At 42.4% G+C, this 20,151-nt stretch overlaps 1 protein-coding gene across 1 annotated transcript in view; it reads right to left on the bottom strand.

Annotated features, from left to right (window-relative positions):
* Positions 1 to 1,079: 1,079 nt before the first annotated feature.
* Positions 1,080 to 20,151, bottom strand: part of spred1 (sprouty related EVH1 domain containing 1) — a 36,973-nt gene continuing 17,901 nt past the window's right edge. The window contains exons 2-6 of the mRNA XM_085390965.1: positions 19,146 to 19,410; positions 13,983 to 14,151; positions 10,203 to 10,249; positions 4,989 to 5,144; positions 1,080 to 4,848 (exon numbers count right to left, since the gene is read on the bottom strand). Of these exons, the coding sequence (XP_085247091.1) occupies positions 4,162 to 4,848; positions 4,989 to 5,144; positions 10,203 to 10,249; positions 13,983 to 14,151; positions 19,146 to 19,410 (1,324 nt within the window). The 3' untranslated portion in view covers positions 1,080 to 4,161. The remainder of the gene's footprint in view (positions 4,849 to 4,988; positions 5,145 to 10,202; positions 10,250 to 13,982; positions 14,152 to 19,145; positions 19,411 to 20,151) is intronic.

The following is a 20,151-nucleotide window of genomic DNA, read 5'->3' as shown; positions in this document are numbered from 1 at the left end:
TAATACAGTACATGACAGGAAGTTGCACTGTGCTGGTTAATGCAGAATGAGAAGTGTTATTTCAGCATTCTCTACACTTTGTATAAATGCACGTCCTACATTTTGCTTCTCAGCCAGCAAGTTTTAATCAGGTTCATCAAACCTTGGTTCAGCTTGCAATAATGCAGGGTAATCAGATTACAATGGGAGAAAAAGACAACCAACCAAACATTTGGTTACACACACACCAACGCACATGCACACCGCCAACCTACCTGGAATCTAGCACGCACACACATACAAACACACAGCCGTGGGCACAATATAGTAACACTCTCGCACCCACACACATGCACAAGTGTCCACTTCATCACACAGAGCAATCAAACATTGCAAAACTGACCGTTGTCGTTATATGCTGTTGGAGAATTAAGGTTTAACAGTCGTTCATAGCTGATTTTCTCTGTCAACACAATAAAATTAGTGATTGTATCTAGCAGCTTTATACGTATGTGTTTTTTTTTTAAATTTTATATATATATATATATATATATATATATATATATATATATATATATATATATATATATATATATATATATATATATATATATATATAATATATCTCAAACTTAAAAAACAAGTGGACTGCCACTACTGTACCGTGTTAGCACTATCCTTCCTTCCACCATACAAAACTAGAGAGGAACTCTATTAGAAACTCAATAGTCATTTCCATCACAAACGCCCTCTACTTTTCAATGTGAAATAATACTAAAAGGTGACCTATGTACAAATGCTGTCATTTCAAGCTACGGTATATGCTGACAGCAACGATAAATACAACTCTATCTTTAAAATTTCAAAGACAAAAAAAAAGAAGAAACGAAAAAACAAAAAACTGGGATTATTATCAGTACTTAAATATAGTGTTACATATTTACAGGTGTTTGGAGTTTGGTACCAGGGGTTTGTCGTCTACCTATATATAGTATTTAAAATGTCCTGTCTAGTCACTGACTCAGTCCGCCAAGAGGTCAATGCGTTTCCCCACATTCGAAGGTTTGCATAGAAAGTAAAGGGAGCATTGGTTAGGGAGGAATCTGGAAGATAAATTGTTCTCTTGTACTACTAAGTGAGGTGTGGTTTCTCTCTTCTTTTTTTTTTTTTTTTTTTTTTTTTTCCCTTTTTTGAGTGACAGGAGGTGGGAAAACATGCATATCTGATAATAACAGCATTTGGATGTTGTACCAAATTTGCTATTTTAAAAAAAACCCCACTGAGGTGGATTACACTTTGCAGTTAGGGAGCATTTGGGTTATTGCAGCCAGATGTCCAAACTAAGCTGTTCTTGTAGTGACTTTTATTCAAAGTTCAATTTTGAATATTCTGTTGGGTCAGACTGCCAAACAGTCCATGTAGATACTGTTTCCCAAAGGGTTTTAAATTTGGACATTTGGGTGAGGAGTGCAGGATAGTGTCTTTCTTGCCAAGAGTTAGACCAGAAGATTATCATCATTCACATCTGTTTACAAAATATGAAGTGTGGTTAAGACTGAAACGGAGGCAAACATAATCCATCTCCTGAGGTTACCAATTTACAGGTCATACCATGTTTGTGCAGTGGACTACAGATGTCGACATGCTGCCCTCGTCAACCGATATTGGCCTACCAGGAAATCCAATTGGACAATATTTCTGGTCATTAATTTTGGCTATAGCCCTGTCCATATATAAAGTGATTTTCGCTTGCCACCTCTCGCTTTGCAGCGGACAGCTGCTAGCAGACTTTTCAGACACTGGTTGCATAGGAAACCTTATTTCCTGCCCCATCTTTTGTCAGTCAGCAGTATCCCTTGCCATCCCATTGGTAGTTGTTTCAAATTGTTGCTTCTAGCCATTTTGCACCGCTAACTGTTATTCCATCTGTCATCACTACAAGACTCCGAATTTCACTGACATTCCATAATCCCTGGTCTCCACGCCGCCTTTTTTTTCTTCTTCTTGTGAGTATTAAAAACAAAACAAAAAAAAAACCCCAATGTGATGAAGAAGATTTTTAACAGTCTTATTTAGGGTGAAGATTTCTTTGTTTCCCTGGACAAAGACGGAAATAAATAACAACAAAAAACACATTAAAATGTGGAAAAATATCATGCTGGCGTTGGCCAATTTATTTTTAAACATCCGTGCATCCATATGTAATTCATTTTTTTAAAAATGCGCTTTTTGATTACTTTTTTTTTTTTTAATTTAAAGGGAAAAGGGATTCATGCAATTTAGAGATATCGGTTAGCTGCTTCCACCTGCTTTCGGTCTTCATATTAACAGAACGAGCGTCACTCTTCTCAATCTAACTTGGCAAGAAAGCCGATGAGTGCATTTCATTACTTTGTTTACTCTGAAGCCAGGGCTTCCAAAAGCAGGATGGTGGTCAGTACTGTTATGAGTCAAAGCCTGAATCACGTAGTCACTGGTGACGTTACGTAACATAAAACCACCTCTGCGTATGCAGACCTATGCACACACACACAGAACATCTCAGGGTTTAATAGCTGAGATGCTCAGCGTTCCCAAAACAATGCATTCATTCCTTCACTCGTTCGTTCATTCATTCATTCATGGAAGGAGTGGACTAACTTTCAAGGAACAATGTAATAACCACATTTGCACAACATTTGAAGGGGAAAAACAGAAAGATTCAGAGGTCAAACAAGGGAATTTAAGAGGGTGCTGCAACCAAAGCTTGGAGAGCAGTGCTTTAAAAAGAGGGTTGTTTTTTTGGTTTTGTCTCTTTTATTTTTAACCCACTAAAAAAAACAAAACAAAACAAAAACAGGATTTTAACTTAATATTTGAACAGGCTAATTCCAAAATCTGGAGTTTTATCAGTCAAAGAATAGTCTAATTTAAGTGCCATGTCATTTTAACCAAGGAGCACTGTAACCCCTTACCTCACCAAAACAAAACTTGCTGGTTGAGCAACATTTTAACACTCGATTAGGAACTAATTGTAAAAATGAGCAGGAAAATAAGAAAAGAAAATAACAACAAACAAAAAACCCCACCAATTTCACTACAGCAGTAAATAACTGGACTATAACTGAGATTCACTGAAGTAAATGAAACTGTTGTGTGTTGGTTTCTATTTATATGGTTCTAAAATGCAATTTTCTTATGAGGAACTAAAAATATATGGGGGGGAGGGGGTGTTTAATGTAGTGAAGTTGTTACCATATTTTTCCCTTCTAATCGTAGAATCGATCCCTTTATTTTGGAATGCAATCAAACGATCTAAATCACCTCAGGAAGGCGAGTTAGTCATTTTAACGTCTTTTAAATGAACTGTGCAAGCTGTGCCAAGGTGGACCTTCAAAATCAATCTGTTACTCTGCTTAAAAAAAGTGATGGAAAGGAAAGAAGGAAATCAAATGGCCAGACATCCACCACAGCAACTACTCTCAAGCATTAAAATTACAATAGAACACGGTGGTTAATATACCACAAGAATTTCAGAGGATTACCTTTACTCGGGGGGAATATCATTTTATAGTGCACTTTTCTCTGTCTAATAATTACATTGTCAGCGAATGCTTAAGCCATGAAGGAAAGGCCACTGTTACCTAACTGCAAATTCACAAACAAGCAAAAACATATCCCTTTTAGCATACCCAAACAGCAAGTACGGTTTTTCCTCAGCGCAGAATAGTTTTGATTTCTTTTTCTTTTTTTTGTCGTGAAGTCGTCGCTCTCTGTACAAAAGACAATTTTCCTTCATGAAGTTACACATAACTTGTACTAGAAGTCTGATATTTGTGGCCTGGCTTATGAGTGTGAATGTGAGAGAGGTGTGTGTTTGCATGTGCAGATGTGTGTAGTAACATCTCCAAGTCTATTAATCGTGACTTCTCCTCCTCCTCTTCTCCTCAGCTTAAGCTCCTGAGCTTAGCTTGATGCTCAGAGCCCCCCTACCCCCCACAAAGCATATGGTTTTGTCCTCCGCTGCTGCTTGTCGGCGACAAACACAAACTGAAATCTCCAAAAGCCCTCAAAGTGGGGATCAACAACATATCACCCCGTCTGAGAGGGGAATGAAAAAAAGGATGCCAGCTTATAATTTTCCGCTTTTATCCACTTCCTTTGTTTGCTAGCTTTGATGGCGTCCCAGTGTCCGGTGTCGGGTCACCCCGCGGCCTTGTGCTTGCCCCCACAGCAGCGGCAGGCCTCGCCACAGTGGTGGCACGCGCGCAGAGGCAGGTAGCAGCACATGCAGGGTGCGATAAACGAGAGCGCCACCAGGGCCAACCAGCGCAGACAGAACTGCTCGTCAGAAGTGTCACATGAACAGGGGTCTGAGAAGTCACCCTCTGAGTCAGACATGCAGTGATACAGCATGCTCTCGGCGCATAGCATACAGCTGACTTTGTAGATGCACTGTTTAATTGGGTCGGGGGCATCCTGGCACTGCCCCCGCCAGTTGTCTTCGTGGTTGAACATCTCCCGACAGTAAATGCACCGTGAACGCTCGCCGTCCTCTCGCCGCCGTCTGCTCTTTTTGGACTTCATGAGGGGCGACGGCTGAGTCTTGATGGCCGTGTCCTTGCCCAGCCCAAGCCCTATACCTGTTCCTATACCCATTCCGGGGCCTGAGTGGGAGTCTCCACCGGGGCCATCGGGGAAGAGGTACTCGCACTTCTTACTGTCCAGTTTGTGAAATGCAGTGGGGAAATCCAGGTCCTCACGGTCAGGTTCAGGTTTCCACATGACAGGGTGACGGTAGTCCTCGTAGCCACGGATGAGCACGTCTTTGCGTGGGTTGATGCGGACGATCTCTTCTTCATCCATGCGAAAACTGACACGGCGAGTTGACTTAAAGAAGAAAATCAAAAGAGGAATAAGTCAGATTGCTAGAAAGACTAGAAATCAACACTTTGTGGAAAATACTACATAAAAAGTACCTTAATTTAAAGAATTATATATTGATATAAGCCAGTAAGGCAAAGGCAAACCTGTGGAGGCAGGTAGCGCCTGTTGCTGGAGGGGAACTCGTCAAAGGGCTGGGCGCGAACGTAGCAGCCCCTGAATGGCTCGGTGGAGACGACATTGTTCAGAGGAGAGAAGGGCTCTTTCATCGGGGTACAGATGGAAGGAGGCTCATCACACACCTACAGGTATACAGAATCAGGTAAGTATGCGAAACAGGATGAAACTTAAAACATGTTCAAATTTCTTCCTTAGTAACACGTCACAAAGAAAATCTAGTGAATTAACACTCTGATGATGCAATAACAACTTTTGTAATTATTTTTAGTCACTCTGCTTACCAAAAAAATCTGCAAATTATCAATTTTTTTTTGTTAATCCCCCCTGAAAAAAGCCATTCTCACTTTTCACGATACTGCTTCACTGTTAAAAGCTCTAATGGTCAATCAGTTCAGTTTTCATGATTACAACAGCTTTGACTCAGTGTGTGTAGGCTGTCGTTTGTGTGTGTGTGTGTGTGTGTGTGTGTGTTCCACTTTAACCACCAGGGGGCATCCTGCACCCACGCTTGTCCAAATGACTGAGCTGTGTAGATGACTCAAGACCCTTCTGTTAAGAACTCAGAGTTCCCATCAGCCTTGCATGTGTTCCCACAAACATTTTAGCTGATGCAAAAATCTACAAACACTGGCCTAAAAAGGCTCTTGACAATGCCGAAAAAAAGAGAGATGTTGGAAACCATGCGCTGCAACGTGAAAGCGAACAATTAATTCCTTCCAACAATTACAAGAAGAAAGCTCACTGTTGACATCAATCGGCCTATAAATAACATCTTGTGAATGACACAGAGGACATCAAATGCAGGAAAAATATTTTTACACATCTACAGAAATTATATTTAAAAAAGGAGCCTCCAACAGCAATAGCCTCATACTTTAAGTACTCATGGCAACAAAAATCAAAAGCAGCAGTGATTTTCATGATTCATGCATGCAGAGGTGATGAGAGTTGGGGGAGGATAGTTATTATGTTAAGAGCCTTGTGATATTTTGTGGAGCTTGATTTCAGTGCAACTATGTTCACAACTTCCAGCTTATTCAAACGTTCACGCGAGATACGGGAAAATAAGCAGAACTGTGTACCGGTCGCCCTCAAAACGAGGCTAAACTTCACATTCACGGACGTGCCTGCCTATTTCTAAACGCTCCTGTGATGTCTCAAAGTGACCCCGCTAAACTGAAGGTTCTTTCTCTCTGCGTGTCGCAACCGAAAATACACAAACACAGATGGATGCATGCCGAGGCGTCTTCGAGTTCGATCGGACCGTATTCGAGCCTCGTATGCACTGGCTAGCTGACCCTCTTTCCCCCCCCCCCCCCCCACACACATCTCGACCTCATCAAAGCAGGGTTAGTCCTCCTCTCTTCTCCTTCTCCCACCTTCTCTCCCTCTCTCTTTTCTGTGTGTGGAGGTGGTGCTGGCTGTAGTTAGTCAGTGCCGTGTGTAAAGTAGCCCACGCCAGTGCTTTAACGCACAGCGGAAATCTGGTTTGCTCCCAGCTGCTGCTACAGTAATTACTGTCCTGTGGTTGCTAAGAGATGCTTCCTTTGACCCCCCCCCCCCCCCCCCCCCCCCTTTCCTCCACTAGCCCCCTACCCCACCCACCCCACAGACTGCTAACACATGGTCTGTGTGCGTGTGTGTGACTTTGTTCCTTCATTGCCTCCAAACATACCAAGTGGTGCAACACACATCGACAGCATCTGCAGGGGAATGTGAGGAACAGGAGACATTGGAGGCAGAGGGAAGAGAAAGAACAGAGCAGGAAAAAATGAGATTGTGTTGTATTTGTGTGTGCGCGTCTGAGAGAGCTAGAGCGAGAGAGAGGGGGGAGAGGGAGCGAGAGGCCAAAGAGTCTGCCGAGGGAATGTCATAAACCAGCTCCAGCTGGAGAAATGCAGCAGAGAACTTAAAAAGCCAGATGACAGCTGTATGTGTATGTGAGAGAAAGAGAGAAAGGAGCGAGGGGCGGCGGGGCAAATGGGAAACAGACTTGGGCTTCCTTTTAAAGTGCTAGCCCAAGCCCCCACTATTCAAAGGCATGCGTGGGGGCCAATCTGGAGCTGATCTGACCCTAGAGATGTGGCTGTTTGAGGGAGGAGACGAGAAGGGGGAGGAATGCAGAGAGGGCGTTGTAGGTGGTGCGGAGCCACGGGCAACCTGGCTCCACACCAACATCAGGGATCCATGCACTTCCGCCCTCAAAGGCACAGGGGTTGAGGACAGGGAAGGCTGGCCCACATACTAAAAGCTTACGACACACATTTCAACAAAGCAAAGGAACGTTTTGTGTGCGTGCCTGGATATTTGAATGCAAACATGAATACATGCTTTACTTCTCTATGAGCTTGTTTCTCACAGGCTAGAAAGAAGCCTGATGGGTGCTCATCTCTGGGTCCTGCCAGCTTAAAATAAAAAAATGTAACATTTTAAAAAAGCCCACTCCTGATGTGTCCTAAAGGAGTGGTTGGCTGTTTTCGGAAGTGAGTCTTTATTTGTAAGAATGAGGTGAGATGTATGTAACCAACTTCTGGCCTGCTGAGTTACATCAATCTACAAATACATTTTTGTAGATTTTTGTCAAATTCACAGCAAAAGAGAATAAAAGGCATATTTCATAAAATGTCAAATGGCTACTTTAAATTACTTTTCTTCACAGCTTAGAGATGTCTCATAGAAAACGACATCATCGGTCAGAATGAGGCTGTGAAACTCACTGGCCAACAAAACCCATGTGTACAAAACAGATAAGAGAAAACTTCCTGCCAGTTCTAAATTAGATGTGGATGTTTTCCTGTGGTATTCGAGAAAAGAAAAAAAAAACAAAAGAACAAAAAACCCTCACATACATATTTTACTTAGTACTAGCGGAAGGACTGTAGCAGTACAGCATAATTCCTGGCAGTGGGTCATCACAGCTGAGTAGGGTGTTGTGCAACCACTTTTCTCTATGGGTGAAATATGTTGCATGTTCAGTGTGTGTGTGTGTGTGTGTGTTTTTTGAGTGAGAGGAAGAATGTGGTAAGCTCGTGAAGGGCATACATGTGGGTGCTCAGCCTCAGTGGGCAGGATGTGGGTGGAGAAGACCATCTTCAGCGCACGAACACTGACAGTTCACGCGTGTGTGCGTGCACATACACGACGCACACAAATCTTTGTAACAATGCAAGGCTAGGATGAATTCCAGCAAATTTTGATACCCGTCGATTTTTAGAGCCATTTAATCAAGGAACAAAAACAAGGCTTCATGGTAACCTCTGGCATCTGTTTTTGGCACAAGGTCACAGCAAATCCATAGAGAGCTGCTACTGCTTCTAAAAAGACCTACCACTAATAAAAACTACACGTGTGGTCAACCAGGGGTGGGACAACATTTTGAAATCTTGATGCATCATCACACCGCTTCCTCTTGTGATACAATTATTAACATTCTGGTGCCAAATATTAGCAGAAAGTGCACACGCTCCAAATACAGCAACTAATCTGACTTACTAGAGTGATTATTTCATGACTCTGTGTGAAGTGAATGAAATTACTATCCATTTCCCACCTCTAGTGGTCATAACAATTTCTTTCTTTCTTTTATGCTTTTTTTGCATTTTGCCTTTTACACACCCACACATGGCAGATGGAGGGAGCCACAGAAAGGTTGGGAGGGGGTGACATGCAGCAAAGCTTCTGTACTTTTTTTTTTTTTTGAAAGTCATCATTTATCTGCACAGACACTGACGTGACTTCGTGATGGAGCTTGGAGCCACACAGCTCGGCTAACACTTTGCTGTGTGGTGGTATTTGCTGCTTCTCTGGCCGCAGCCTCTGGTTCACTTCTCTTTTTCTGTAGCCCAGGTCTCTGACCGCAACATTCGGATGCCAAATCACCATGGTGACACCCTCGGTGGCTTGCTGAACACCCCCTTTCTACCCCTCTCTGGCTGCACCCCTTACCCCTCCTTCCCCCCCGCTGCCTAGCAACAGCGGTGCCATTGGATTTCCTGTATGTTCAGGCTGATTCCTTAAAGAGGAACTTTGCCACAAGAACTGGAACACCACTTTCTTCTCCATCACTGCTCTTCTAGTCTGCATCATGCAGATGGGCAAGTACAGAGCAGATCAGAGGTAAGTATAAGCCTCTGGGAGGTTCATAGCTAAAAATTTAATTCACATGAGGTCCAGCATGAAGTCAACAAGAGACCACAAACGTGGTTCTGTCTATTCCATATACAGTGTGCAGAGTGGAGGAAATGATCAGAGGTGAATCAACACACCTCAGTGTTGCACAACAGTTAATCATTATTATGTGTAGGGTTTCTTTACAGCACTGGCGCATTGGATTGCTTAACAGTGTCAGAGGCTTCTATACTGTCACTAAATGTGTCCTACAAGAGCTGCCCTTCCTACTAATGTGCCTTTATCAAATTTGCAATCAGAAGCAGAACAGGTGGGTGGCTGGCTTTCCTGTAAAAGGACAGATATCTAAAACAAATTACCAAGGGTGTGTTGCCTTGAACTATACACCTGCTGCCTTTCTCTGCTAAAGAGAACGTGACATTCTTAAACACACATGGTGACAGTCAACCGCTGTGCAAAGGCACTGAGTGTTGTTGTTGGTACAATACATGGTGCATGCAGTTATTGTGTACAGGTTTAGTTGGTCCCAAATTTAGTTAGCTAAAGTCAGAGTCCTATCTTCACGCAAAGGAAGAATAAAGAGTCTTACGAGATGCGACCCTGACGTCAGCATCATGGAGAGATTAGCTTAAACAGGCTAAACGCGAGTTCACAACTATCTACTGAGCACCTTAAAGTACCTTGTTTTTTCAGCTAAGACAACATCAACATCCTAAAGCCTTATTTGACTAGTAAAGATGAATGCTCCAGGTGATAATATATCATCTTCAATCTCGACAAGACTGACAGCTGCAGAGTTAGAGTACACCACATTTGCTGGCCAACACCCAGCTTCACCTCAGGGTCTGGCTGACACTGGTTAAACATCTGTAAATCTCTAAGAACAACTGTGAGACAACAAAGGCAGGTGTCAGCACCTGGCTGGGACAGATCAGACCCCAACCAAACATGTGGATCATGTCATTTCAGAGTCGGTGACAAAGCAGAGAGAACTTCACTCTTTTCAGTCATAGCAACACAGGTTTTCTTTACTAAACCTTAATGTCACTCACCGGTAGTCCATCCTCTGGATTATCGCCCTCCCCAAACGGTCGACAACCTGAAAGAGAGAAAGGTACGAGAACTCAACAACAGCTCAAAGAGGCAAAGTATACAACACAAAACTCTCATAGCTAAATTTGATTGACAAAAGCAAGGGAAGACTAGAGGGTAAAAATTCAAAGAACCCAGGCGACAACCTGCGTCAGTCTGAATCTTTCAGCAACTTCCTTCTACCAACAAAATATTTCTATTTGTTTGTTTGTTTCTCGAACTGTTCCCCCCTAAGCATGGTTTAAAGTTACCACGCTGACTCTTGTCGGGCCGGAATAGTTCAAGACTTCTGCTTTCTTCTGCCTGTGGCCTAATGGGGAAATGAAAGCTGCTTTGTGTTAGTGGGGTTCACAGAAGTTAATAAAATAAGCATGCAGAGAATAATGTAACCGTGACCTCGGCTAAAAACCCACGTGCCATTTTCGCACCCCAAACACCTCAGTTACCAAGGTGCAGGAAAGAGCTAACGTTTTTCATCACTGCACACATTACACAATCTACAGGAGAAGTCAATCTTAAGAAAGACACGTACACTACTTATATTTTCATAGTGTTTTGCTGAACACTATTGTCACAAACATCACTTTTAAAAAGAAAACATTTTAATGGTGCTTATGTCAACAATGTGAAATAACTTGTTTAATGTATGCAGTCTGAATATTTTTTTTAAAGCTTGGTGAAGGTGTAATTGAATAAAGTCTGCCAATTTCCCTGCACGTAGTCCAGTGAAGTCTTGAGGTTTGTCAGATCACAACAAGCAGAATGCAACACCACCGTTTTGTGACATAAGATAAAAACTTTTCTTGGAATAAACCTACATTTTTAGTATGTGTAATATATGGCTGTTAATGTAACCAAATCCAAGAAAAATAACCAAAAATAAAGCATTACACAACTAAAAGATGCCACCAGTTAACCACTCATTCGTGCAGGTGTGTGTTGCTTTACAGACAGCAGACATTTACTCTTACAGAACAATAATTGAAGTAAATCTGAGTTAATATGTGCATAACGTTGTATAAAGAACTGTTAAATCACATTTAAAGTTAATAATTTGATAATATTCACCAGGTAATATCATCAGAAGTATAAAATCTAAAAGCTGAGTTCAGAACGATGAGTTATACCTATGCACTTCCAAGCATATGGTCAGAATTAACATAAAATGCAGCCATTTACTAAAAAATATCAGTGCACAGGTACAGCCAATCAAATTATTGTGGTTTCAGTCAGCTTAAATTAACACATAAAAACCACTGATGAAAGCACCAGCTTATACATTGAAAAAAATAAATTAAAAAAAAGAATCAATGTTTAAGGACATTTCAGTTTGGCAATGCTGTAGAAAGCAAGAACAAAACTATCTGAATGTGGGGAGGGGGGGGTGGTGAATATATTTGCACCCAAGGGGGAAAAATAGGTTCTTTTTCAACTTTGGTTCACTTATTTAGGCTGAGGCTGAGGCTTTATTTAAAGCACTGAGGCATCAATCTTCCTGTCTGCATTCAGAGAGAGAATGCAGAAAAACACAGTAATGTGATCTCTGTCACAGAGAGGACAGAAGAATTCACTGAGCTTGTGTTAGACACAGTCTGTCCATCAGTCTGTCTGTCTGTCGCTGAGTCACATGGAGAAAGGTGTGTGTGTGTGTGTATGCATTTCTCCACTACTGAGAGAAAGAGGCCTCCTGCAGCCCAACTCTGGCAGCGCTGGGCCACAAAGCTGCCTGAGCCATGTGCCTGACGTTGCCATGGCAACAGAGGACTGCAAGACTGATACACACGTGTGCGTGCACGCAGATACGCGTGCGCACACACACACGCGCACACACACACGCACACACCCTTCCTGCCTCTTCTCTCCCCCACACACATTCACGCAGCAGTCCAGCAGCAGAACGATGCAACTGGAATACAGAAGAACTGAGGAGAGGCATTACACAACACTGGCAGAATACAGAAGATGCCAGGAGAGAGAGGAGAACGGAGGGAGGAGAGGACAGCAGGGGTGGGAGGGGGGAGAGAGAGAGAGAGAGAGAGAGAGAGAGAGAGAGAGAGAGAGAGAGAGAGAAAGGCAAGGGAATGAAACCCCACCATCACCTGCTGTAGCTGACATTCACAGGAAGAAGCCGAAGCATTTATTAGCACACCAAGACTATACAGTCTCTGAATGAGAATCTTCACAATCACCCGGGCCCTGCTACATGAGATATCCATGCCTCTTTGCCATCTGATTATGTGAACAGTACTGAAACGGCCTCAAATCATGAATATCAGATATGTTACTGATATTTTGTTGTCAAACTGTGACAAAAGACCATAACAGCTTCCCAGCTCACATCTTCAAATGCCAACACCCCATTCAAAACAAAACCCCTCAGGTTTCCACACATCATTTTAGCGTACCAAAATAGAAGACATTTAAGAAACTGGGAGCGAATTTTGGTTTGTTTAAAAGAGACACTAATCATCCTAGAAGATGACCCTGTGATAATGAAGTACGCTATTATTGCCGGTTCGTTATCTTCATGTGAAATTTACAGGAAAAGCAGCTTGCAAAGCAAGTTCTACATGACTACCTTTTACCTAGATGGTGTGGACTTGTGCCCAGGAAGTTCAAATCTCAGATAAACGGCTGTGGGCAAGAAGCAACTGATGCTCAGTGGCGATAAACCTTTACAAATGTTCCGCTGTACCTCCTCTATGCTCCCCATGATTCCTGGGTCTAGAGTGTAAAGGATATTACAGCTCCTCAGCCAGCCAGCCAGCCGGTCGACCAGCATCTTGTATAACACAGGGCTGGATAGCAGATTGCTGAGTTGGCAATTCTCCTACTAATTGGATGACTTTGCAACCTCTGGCACTGTGCTGAAAAATAATGCTTATTAGGACCTAAACCTGCCCACTCAGTTCCACGCATAAAGTAAATACCTATCTTAGCTTTAAAATATATAAATGCCACATTCAGTCCAAATACAAAATTTTGTTAGACTAGTCTAGCCAGTCCTCAAACTATCTTGCCAAGACAGAGAAGGACAAAAGCCCAGTCTGGTCAAGTTTCTTCTGAGTGAAGCTCAGCCCATATCTCAGGTTGCGATCCATTCTATGAGTTTCTTGTCTTTCCCACCAACCCTCTCCTGCCCTCTATCACCCACTGTCTGAGCAAAGCATTGCATTGCCAGTCTCTACGGATGTGGCAAGCTTATCTGGGCAGCTGGGCTTGATAAGATAACACAGGAGGGTTCAAGCTTGGGTGAGAGAGCAGGTAGCATTGGCGGAGGAGTCATCAAAGGTAATCAACGGCACACATCTCTTCTAGAACAGATGCTAGGTCAGCCTTTACAAGCCAAGATAAACAAGCAGGAATGCAGGCTGTGAATGCACACCAGTAGAATACACACCACATTCATGTGCATACATCCATCTACATCCAACTTTTACATGTACTGAATGGTTGCTAAGACACACAGTGCAAACTCTAGGTGGGAATTCTAAACAAATGTGATGTTTTGTCGATCGAGTAAGAGTTTGAAAGGTGGTGAGGGTAGTAGAGGGGAAAAAATCTGTGGGCTGCCTTGATTTCTTGATATGGAAACAATAGCCAATGCTGGCTGATGGACTGTTAAGTTAAGGTGCATTCTGTTGGCTTTCTATTGGCTTTGTTATCTGGTTTGACCTGTTCTAAACTAGCAAAAAGAAAACAAACACACACACGCATGCAGACAAAAAGGCAAAACACACCCTGGTTAATGTCCTCAATGGCCCTCCGTATTCCCCGGTCAAAAGCACGAGCATCAGCAGGGCTCTGAAAGGTCAGTCCAAACTTCTTGTCGTTGATCCTCCAGTGGTGGAAGATGGGGTTGACCTTGTTGTATACTAGGTCTTTCTGCAGCACACACTCCAGTACCACCTGAAAAGAAACAAACAGAAGAGTTTGAAAGTGAACCAAGGCATGCTGGTGCTCTTTGAGATGTTTTAATATAGCTGGATACAGAATTTGACCTGTGTGGTTTAATCCAACCCCATAAGCTGTTGTAATGTGTCAAATTCAATTATTCCAACACAACAGGAATATAACGAAAAGACATAGAAGATTTCTGCCATTTGAACTACACATATGGGCAGTTCCAGAGCTTCTAAAATCAAAAATAGAAGAAAAAAAGAAAATCCCCCCAAATCCAATACTCAACATACTTCTTAGATAATTTGTAAAACACATTCTAAATAGTGGGGTTTAAAGTTAAACTTGAAGAGCAGTGGTGGCCTGAGAGTTGGAGTGTGTGGAGGTGTTTTGGAGCCAGGGAGCCCAAGTGTATGGCAGAGAGAGGCTGCGTTTCCAAAGCCTATTATTAATCAGGGCTACTGGGCCGCCTCCCGGTCTTCCTCTAGGCAGATTAAATGAAATGAGAGACGGCCATTAAAGTCTTTGAGGTTTTTACTGATGCGCACGAGAGGTGGCTTAATGGGGTGTGAATGTGTGACTGTGCGCACCGCGATCTGCGTGAGAGCATGCGTGAGCGCAGGAGCTGGTGCGATGAAAAGCTCAATGACCCAAGTGCTACGCTGTGCATCTTTGCGGTTCAAATGTCTTGTCGGAGGATAACGGTCACAAACAAAGTACTCGATTGCTGAAAGCAGATGGCACCGTTCCCCGTGGATCTGGACAACAGTCAACATGCACACTTCAAGAGGCTAATACGTGGCAGCTGTACAAGAGGTTGATGATATGTGTGTATGTGTGTCAGAGGGGGGGTGCTCAGGTCTGAATTTCATTCTGTCTGTGAGAGTCGCTTTGCAAGTGTGCTGCACATAATTCAAGCGTCTGTCTCCATATCATTGTTTCATACATGTCTCTAACAAGAAAAGGAGGCAGCGAGGGTTAAGCCTGTGTGACTACCCTAGAGCTACTGGATGAGTGCACAGAAGAAGGGAAGGATGGATGTGAGAGGCTGCTGGGGTGACAAGGACAGGGGAAGGGAGGAGGGGTCCGCTGTGCCTCTGGGGGCGATTGTGGAGGCGAGACTGAATGGAGCCGGAGCAGGTAAGGTGAGCGCACAGCAAGGCCGACTGAGGAGGAAGTATCACAGTTGCATGGAAGGTTGATACTTAACACCGCATTCCATATTGTGCTTAGAGAAAAGAGAGGAGGAGGAGCCTTGCTGACAGAAAAAGAGACAGAAAGGGAACAGAGGCAAGTGATGTTAATGGAGGAGAGTGTCAGAGAGAGAGAGAGACAGACAGAGAGCAGTCAAGACAGTGTGTAAGAGAAGAAAAGAGGAACAGATGGAGACTATGCTCACATGAATGCAAGAAATCAGGCTTCTTTCAGAATGATGATTCCAACCTTGCTATTATTTTAAGACAAAAATTGTAAAGAATAATGCAACAGGGTGCATTGATTCATAGTGAAATAACCCAGCACACCCTCACCCCCTCCAAGACTTAAAGCTATAAATGTTACTGGTAAGTCAAAACAAACAAACAGTGTTAACAATTATTTAAATAACAAACAAACAAACAAACAAAACAAAAAACAGTCAAATAGGGCCTTGCCTCCAAGGCAATGCCATTTAGAGTAAGCCTGGAATGCACGGCTGTACCAATCTGCAGGGAGTTGCAAACTATGAATGACAGGAAGCAAGGTGGAGTGAAAGAGCTTAACTGGATATTTGTCATAATCCGAGAGCCAGCATGGTAAGTAATCATCAACCAATTAGAGCTGTAGTTTTAAGAGAGTCACCGAATAGCAGCGAGAACGAGAAAGAGAGACGGAGGGGAGGTGGGGGGCCAAGGAGGAGAGTGATTGGTAGCTATATGGAGAGCCAGCTGAGTCATCACCAGTACACTCTGTGCCGCATCACTGCGCTTATAGACAGATCCCCCTCCACCTCTCCTCTTCCGTCTCCCATCTATCTGGCTCCACCTCCATTTCCTGCTCTTTGACTACATTCGGCTTCCCGAATTCCTCTAAATCCCACCCCCCACATCTCCAGTCACCTCAGGAAAAAAAAAAAAAAAACAAAACCTTGTCTTTTTTATTTCAAAATAGCTGCATTTATGATTCATTTTCCTCACAGGTTTCTATCAGGGATCGGTGATGTCACTGCCTTTTTTCCCTTTGTGTCTATTTCTGGTTGGATTAAAACACCCAAATTGTATCCTTCAAAAAAAAAAAAAAAAAGTCTAAATAAAAATACATCTAAAACCTTGCAGACCACTGTCCTATTTTGTATGTTAGACATAACCCAAACCAAGGAGCCTTAGTGATATTCATCACTAAGTCTAAACGTCACTCATACAACATAATTACACAGTTCATATTCTTATGTCCTTTTTTTTGGGGGGGGGGGGGGCACTGTTTTCTTCTTGGACGCTGCTTCTGATGCCCTCACACTGCCGGTGGCAAAGTGGTTGATGCCAACACCCTGGCACTGGGTGGTATCCTGACAGACCTACATATGTCTGGGTGTTTGTTGTGGTGGCTGGGGATTCTGGTGGTGATAGGGGTGTTTTACCACATCCCAGAACAGTTGTCGGGGTCTCTGAACCATGTCTATACCCTGTCTGAGCAATGCCGTTCCCATCACACCCTTTTTCTGTGCCACACACATCCTGGGTTACCAACGCACAAAACACAAGGACTGTAAATACGAAACATACATAAAATGTGTTCAGTGAAAGAAAAAAAAAAGAAAGAAAAAAAAAGGTCATTTAGGCACAGTGCTGTAAGAAGGCTCTAATAACCATCTGCCAGAAAGCACCAGATTCTGTGCATCATGGTGGCCGCCTTTTGTCATCTGGCATTTGACAGACAAATAGATTTACACTCCCGATTACCACAGACCAAGGATTATCCCAGTGCATCTACTGGGTCTGTTTTACATCTACAGCACAGAATGAGTCTCAGGAGCTTTACAGCAACTACTCCATAAGCCAAACAGATTAAAGCCACAACACAGCACTTGATATTAGGGCCTCATTGTTACTTTCATTACGAAGAAGCCGACAATACCAACTAAAAATAAAATAACTAAATAATAACAACAAAGGTCGATCAAATGGACCAATACGGCAAGGCCATGATGATCCACTTGGTAACGCAAATCCGTTGGGTATTTTTGCTGGCCTTCAGACAACAATTCTGACGGCTAAAGAACCAAACGGGTCAGGTAAAAAAAAAAAAAAAAAAAAAAAAAAAGAAGAAGAAGAATCTGACAATACATGTAGAATGCAGGTCTAGCGATTTCCTGTGAACACAGCTTCATATATTCATTGTTAAACGAATCCTGTGGCTAAGGTAGGGTGCCACTGTTGCTGGTCAACTTTCTTAGCTTCAATCTGGGACTTTAAGAGAATACTTTTTAGACACAAGTAATTGTACTACCCTATTAATCCAACTCTGTATACTATGACATTACAAACAGGCAGAACTAATGTTTGCCTGCGCCAACATTAACGTTATAGTTTTATTATTAGCTCCAGCTGCTAGCCACAACTTTAATGATAACTTAACCGATGTGGCTATCCGATAAATGTACCTTATTTCCACAGCGTGTGCTTTCTGATGCAACCCTCCCATTTATCCGAGCCTGGGAGCGGCACTGAGAGTATACTAGTTTATGCCCAGTGAGGCAGGGTGTGTGGCTATCGGATAATAGCTAATAGTTAAGCAACTAACAGTAACGTGCGCACCAGCCAGGTTAACATTTATGATAACTGTTCAGTACTTCATGATGTTGAAACTGGAGCTTTACTGACCTCTCAATAGTGTTGGATGAATGTTCATGTGTTCCGTAACTAGTGAGGGGAGGTGTTATGTGAAGTTGTGTCAGTTGCATGAGACAGAAATGGCACTGTTGGTATCAATACTGTTGAAATGAGTAGCTAATTCCACTGTATCAATTAAGATCTGATTTTTTGTTTGACAACCCTATTAGAAAACTAGCATTTCTGGCTACAAAGGAAAATATAAAAGTAATTGTTAGGAGAAGCTTGACTGTAAATGGTTTTATTGGGAAAAAATAAATATTTTTGCATATATCTGAAATGAAATATTTATCAGAACTTTCAAAAATTATTCTACTTTTATTTTTACCACACTAACTACGGAGTGTGTTGTACAAAGAAGTATTTATGGGTTAAAAAGGGACAGATTAACTTTAAACAGTCTTTACATCACAGTCAGGAAGAGAATTCTAAAAAAAAAAAAAAAAACATGGGGGGGGGGGGGGGGGGGCAAGTAGTTGAGTACTGATAGAAAAGCAGAGTGAATGTGCATTTCCATCTCTCACATTCTATTCTCTTTAATAATTTCCTGTTTTTCCTGATGATTCATCACAGAAACACGCAGTGTGCTCCTATTTTCAGATACCTGTGCCATGGAGGAAAGCCTAACAACCACTTCCTGTGTCAGTACATGTATGAATGACAAAGCAGTGGAGGGTCCCGTCTGTAACAACTAAAAATAAAATAAATAAATAACAAGGACAACAAAGGTCGATCAAATGGACCAATACGGCAAGGCCGTGATGATCCACTTGGTAAAGTAAATCCGTTGGGTATCTTTGTTGGCCTTCAGACAACAATTTTGATGGCTAAAGAACCAAACAGGACAGGCGCAAAAAATAAATAAATAAATAATAATTTCCTGTTCTTCCTGATGATTCATCACAGAAATACGCAGTTTGCTCCCATTTTCCGATACCTGTGCCACGGAGGAAAGCCTAATAACCACTTCCTGTGTGAGTACATGTATGAATGACAAAGCATTTGAGTGGAGTCCAGAACAGCAGGGTTTGCAGTGATCTCATTCAGATGAAGAAAAAAAAAAAAAAGAACAACTTTGGATGTCTGGCCATGTAGCATAAAACGCTAATCGCATTTATGAACTTGAGGTTCTCTTACCAATTTGTCTTTGAGCCTTTCGCCTTTGATGTGGAACTCCACAGCGGTGGGACTAGGGCTTGGACTGGGACTAGGACTAGGGCTACAGGGGCTAAGGTTGCTGCTGCTTCCTCCACTGCCTCCACTGTGGGTGCTGTTGGTGTCCTCCGCCCGGGTGACCTTATAGACAGTGACACAGCTAAGTCCTCCACCGCCCAGGGGAAGCCACCCACCACTGGAGTCATCCCGAGTCATGACCACTGCTCTCACACGCGCATAACTGTCACTGTGGAGAAAAAAAGGAGGAAGAGAAAGAAGAAGGAAAACCCAGTGGTGTTAGTGAACATAATCTAGAATCATTAACATATTTTCAGTTGTCTCCTGGGTTCTTTTCTTTGCTTAAATCTCCTTTATTACAAAAGCAGAACTACACAGCCTCAGCCTTGACCAGTAATACAGTTTAAGTGCAGCACAAACAAAATGTTGAGCAAAGAGAACATACACAAATGATAACGTGAGAAAATTACAATTTAAACTAGGGATGGGGCAATTAGGAAATTCTGGGCCAATGTCTGTCTTTTGCTTTATTTGCCATTTACTTACTCGAAAAAACTGAACATAAGAGATTAAATTTTGCATTAAAGATACGTTTTTGGTTTTAGTACACAGCAAAACAACAGACTGTCTGAAGCGCCCAGTGTGTGTGTTTAACCCCAGGCAGAGGGTGACTGACCGTGTGGCCAAGTTAAGTCTGGCCACAGCTGATTCCCAACCTTTCTCTTGAAACAGGTGGTTTTAAACTAGACAGCACATGACCTGGTTTCCAAACATCATCATCCGCTTTCCTTTAAATGACTATTATGAGATAGCCGTTTAAGATAATTAACACTGTGTATGTAACAGAAGGCAAACACACTAATAAAAAGTTTAGGTTTTTTTTTTTTTTTTTTTTTTTAAATGAAGCAGAAATAAAACATGGTGTTGATCATTTACTGTATTATAGAAGTTTCAGATAATTTATAGAGAA

This window comes from Rhamphochromis longiceps, linkage group LG19, assembly GCF_057381845.1.
Source record: "Rhamphochromis longiceps isolate RC_006_pf linkage group LG19, R_longiceps_female_GT1.1, whole genome shotgun sequence".
Classification (NCBI taxonomy): Eukaryota; Metazoa; Chordata; class Actinopteri; order Cichliformes; family Cichlidae; genus Rhamphochromis; species Rhamphochromis longiceps.
The sequence above is the reverse complement of the archived record's forward strand: the minus strand, read 5'-3'. Positions and strand labels throughout refer to the sequence as shown.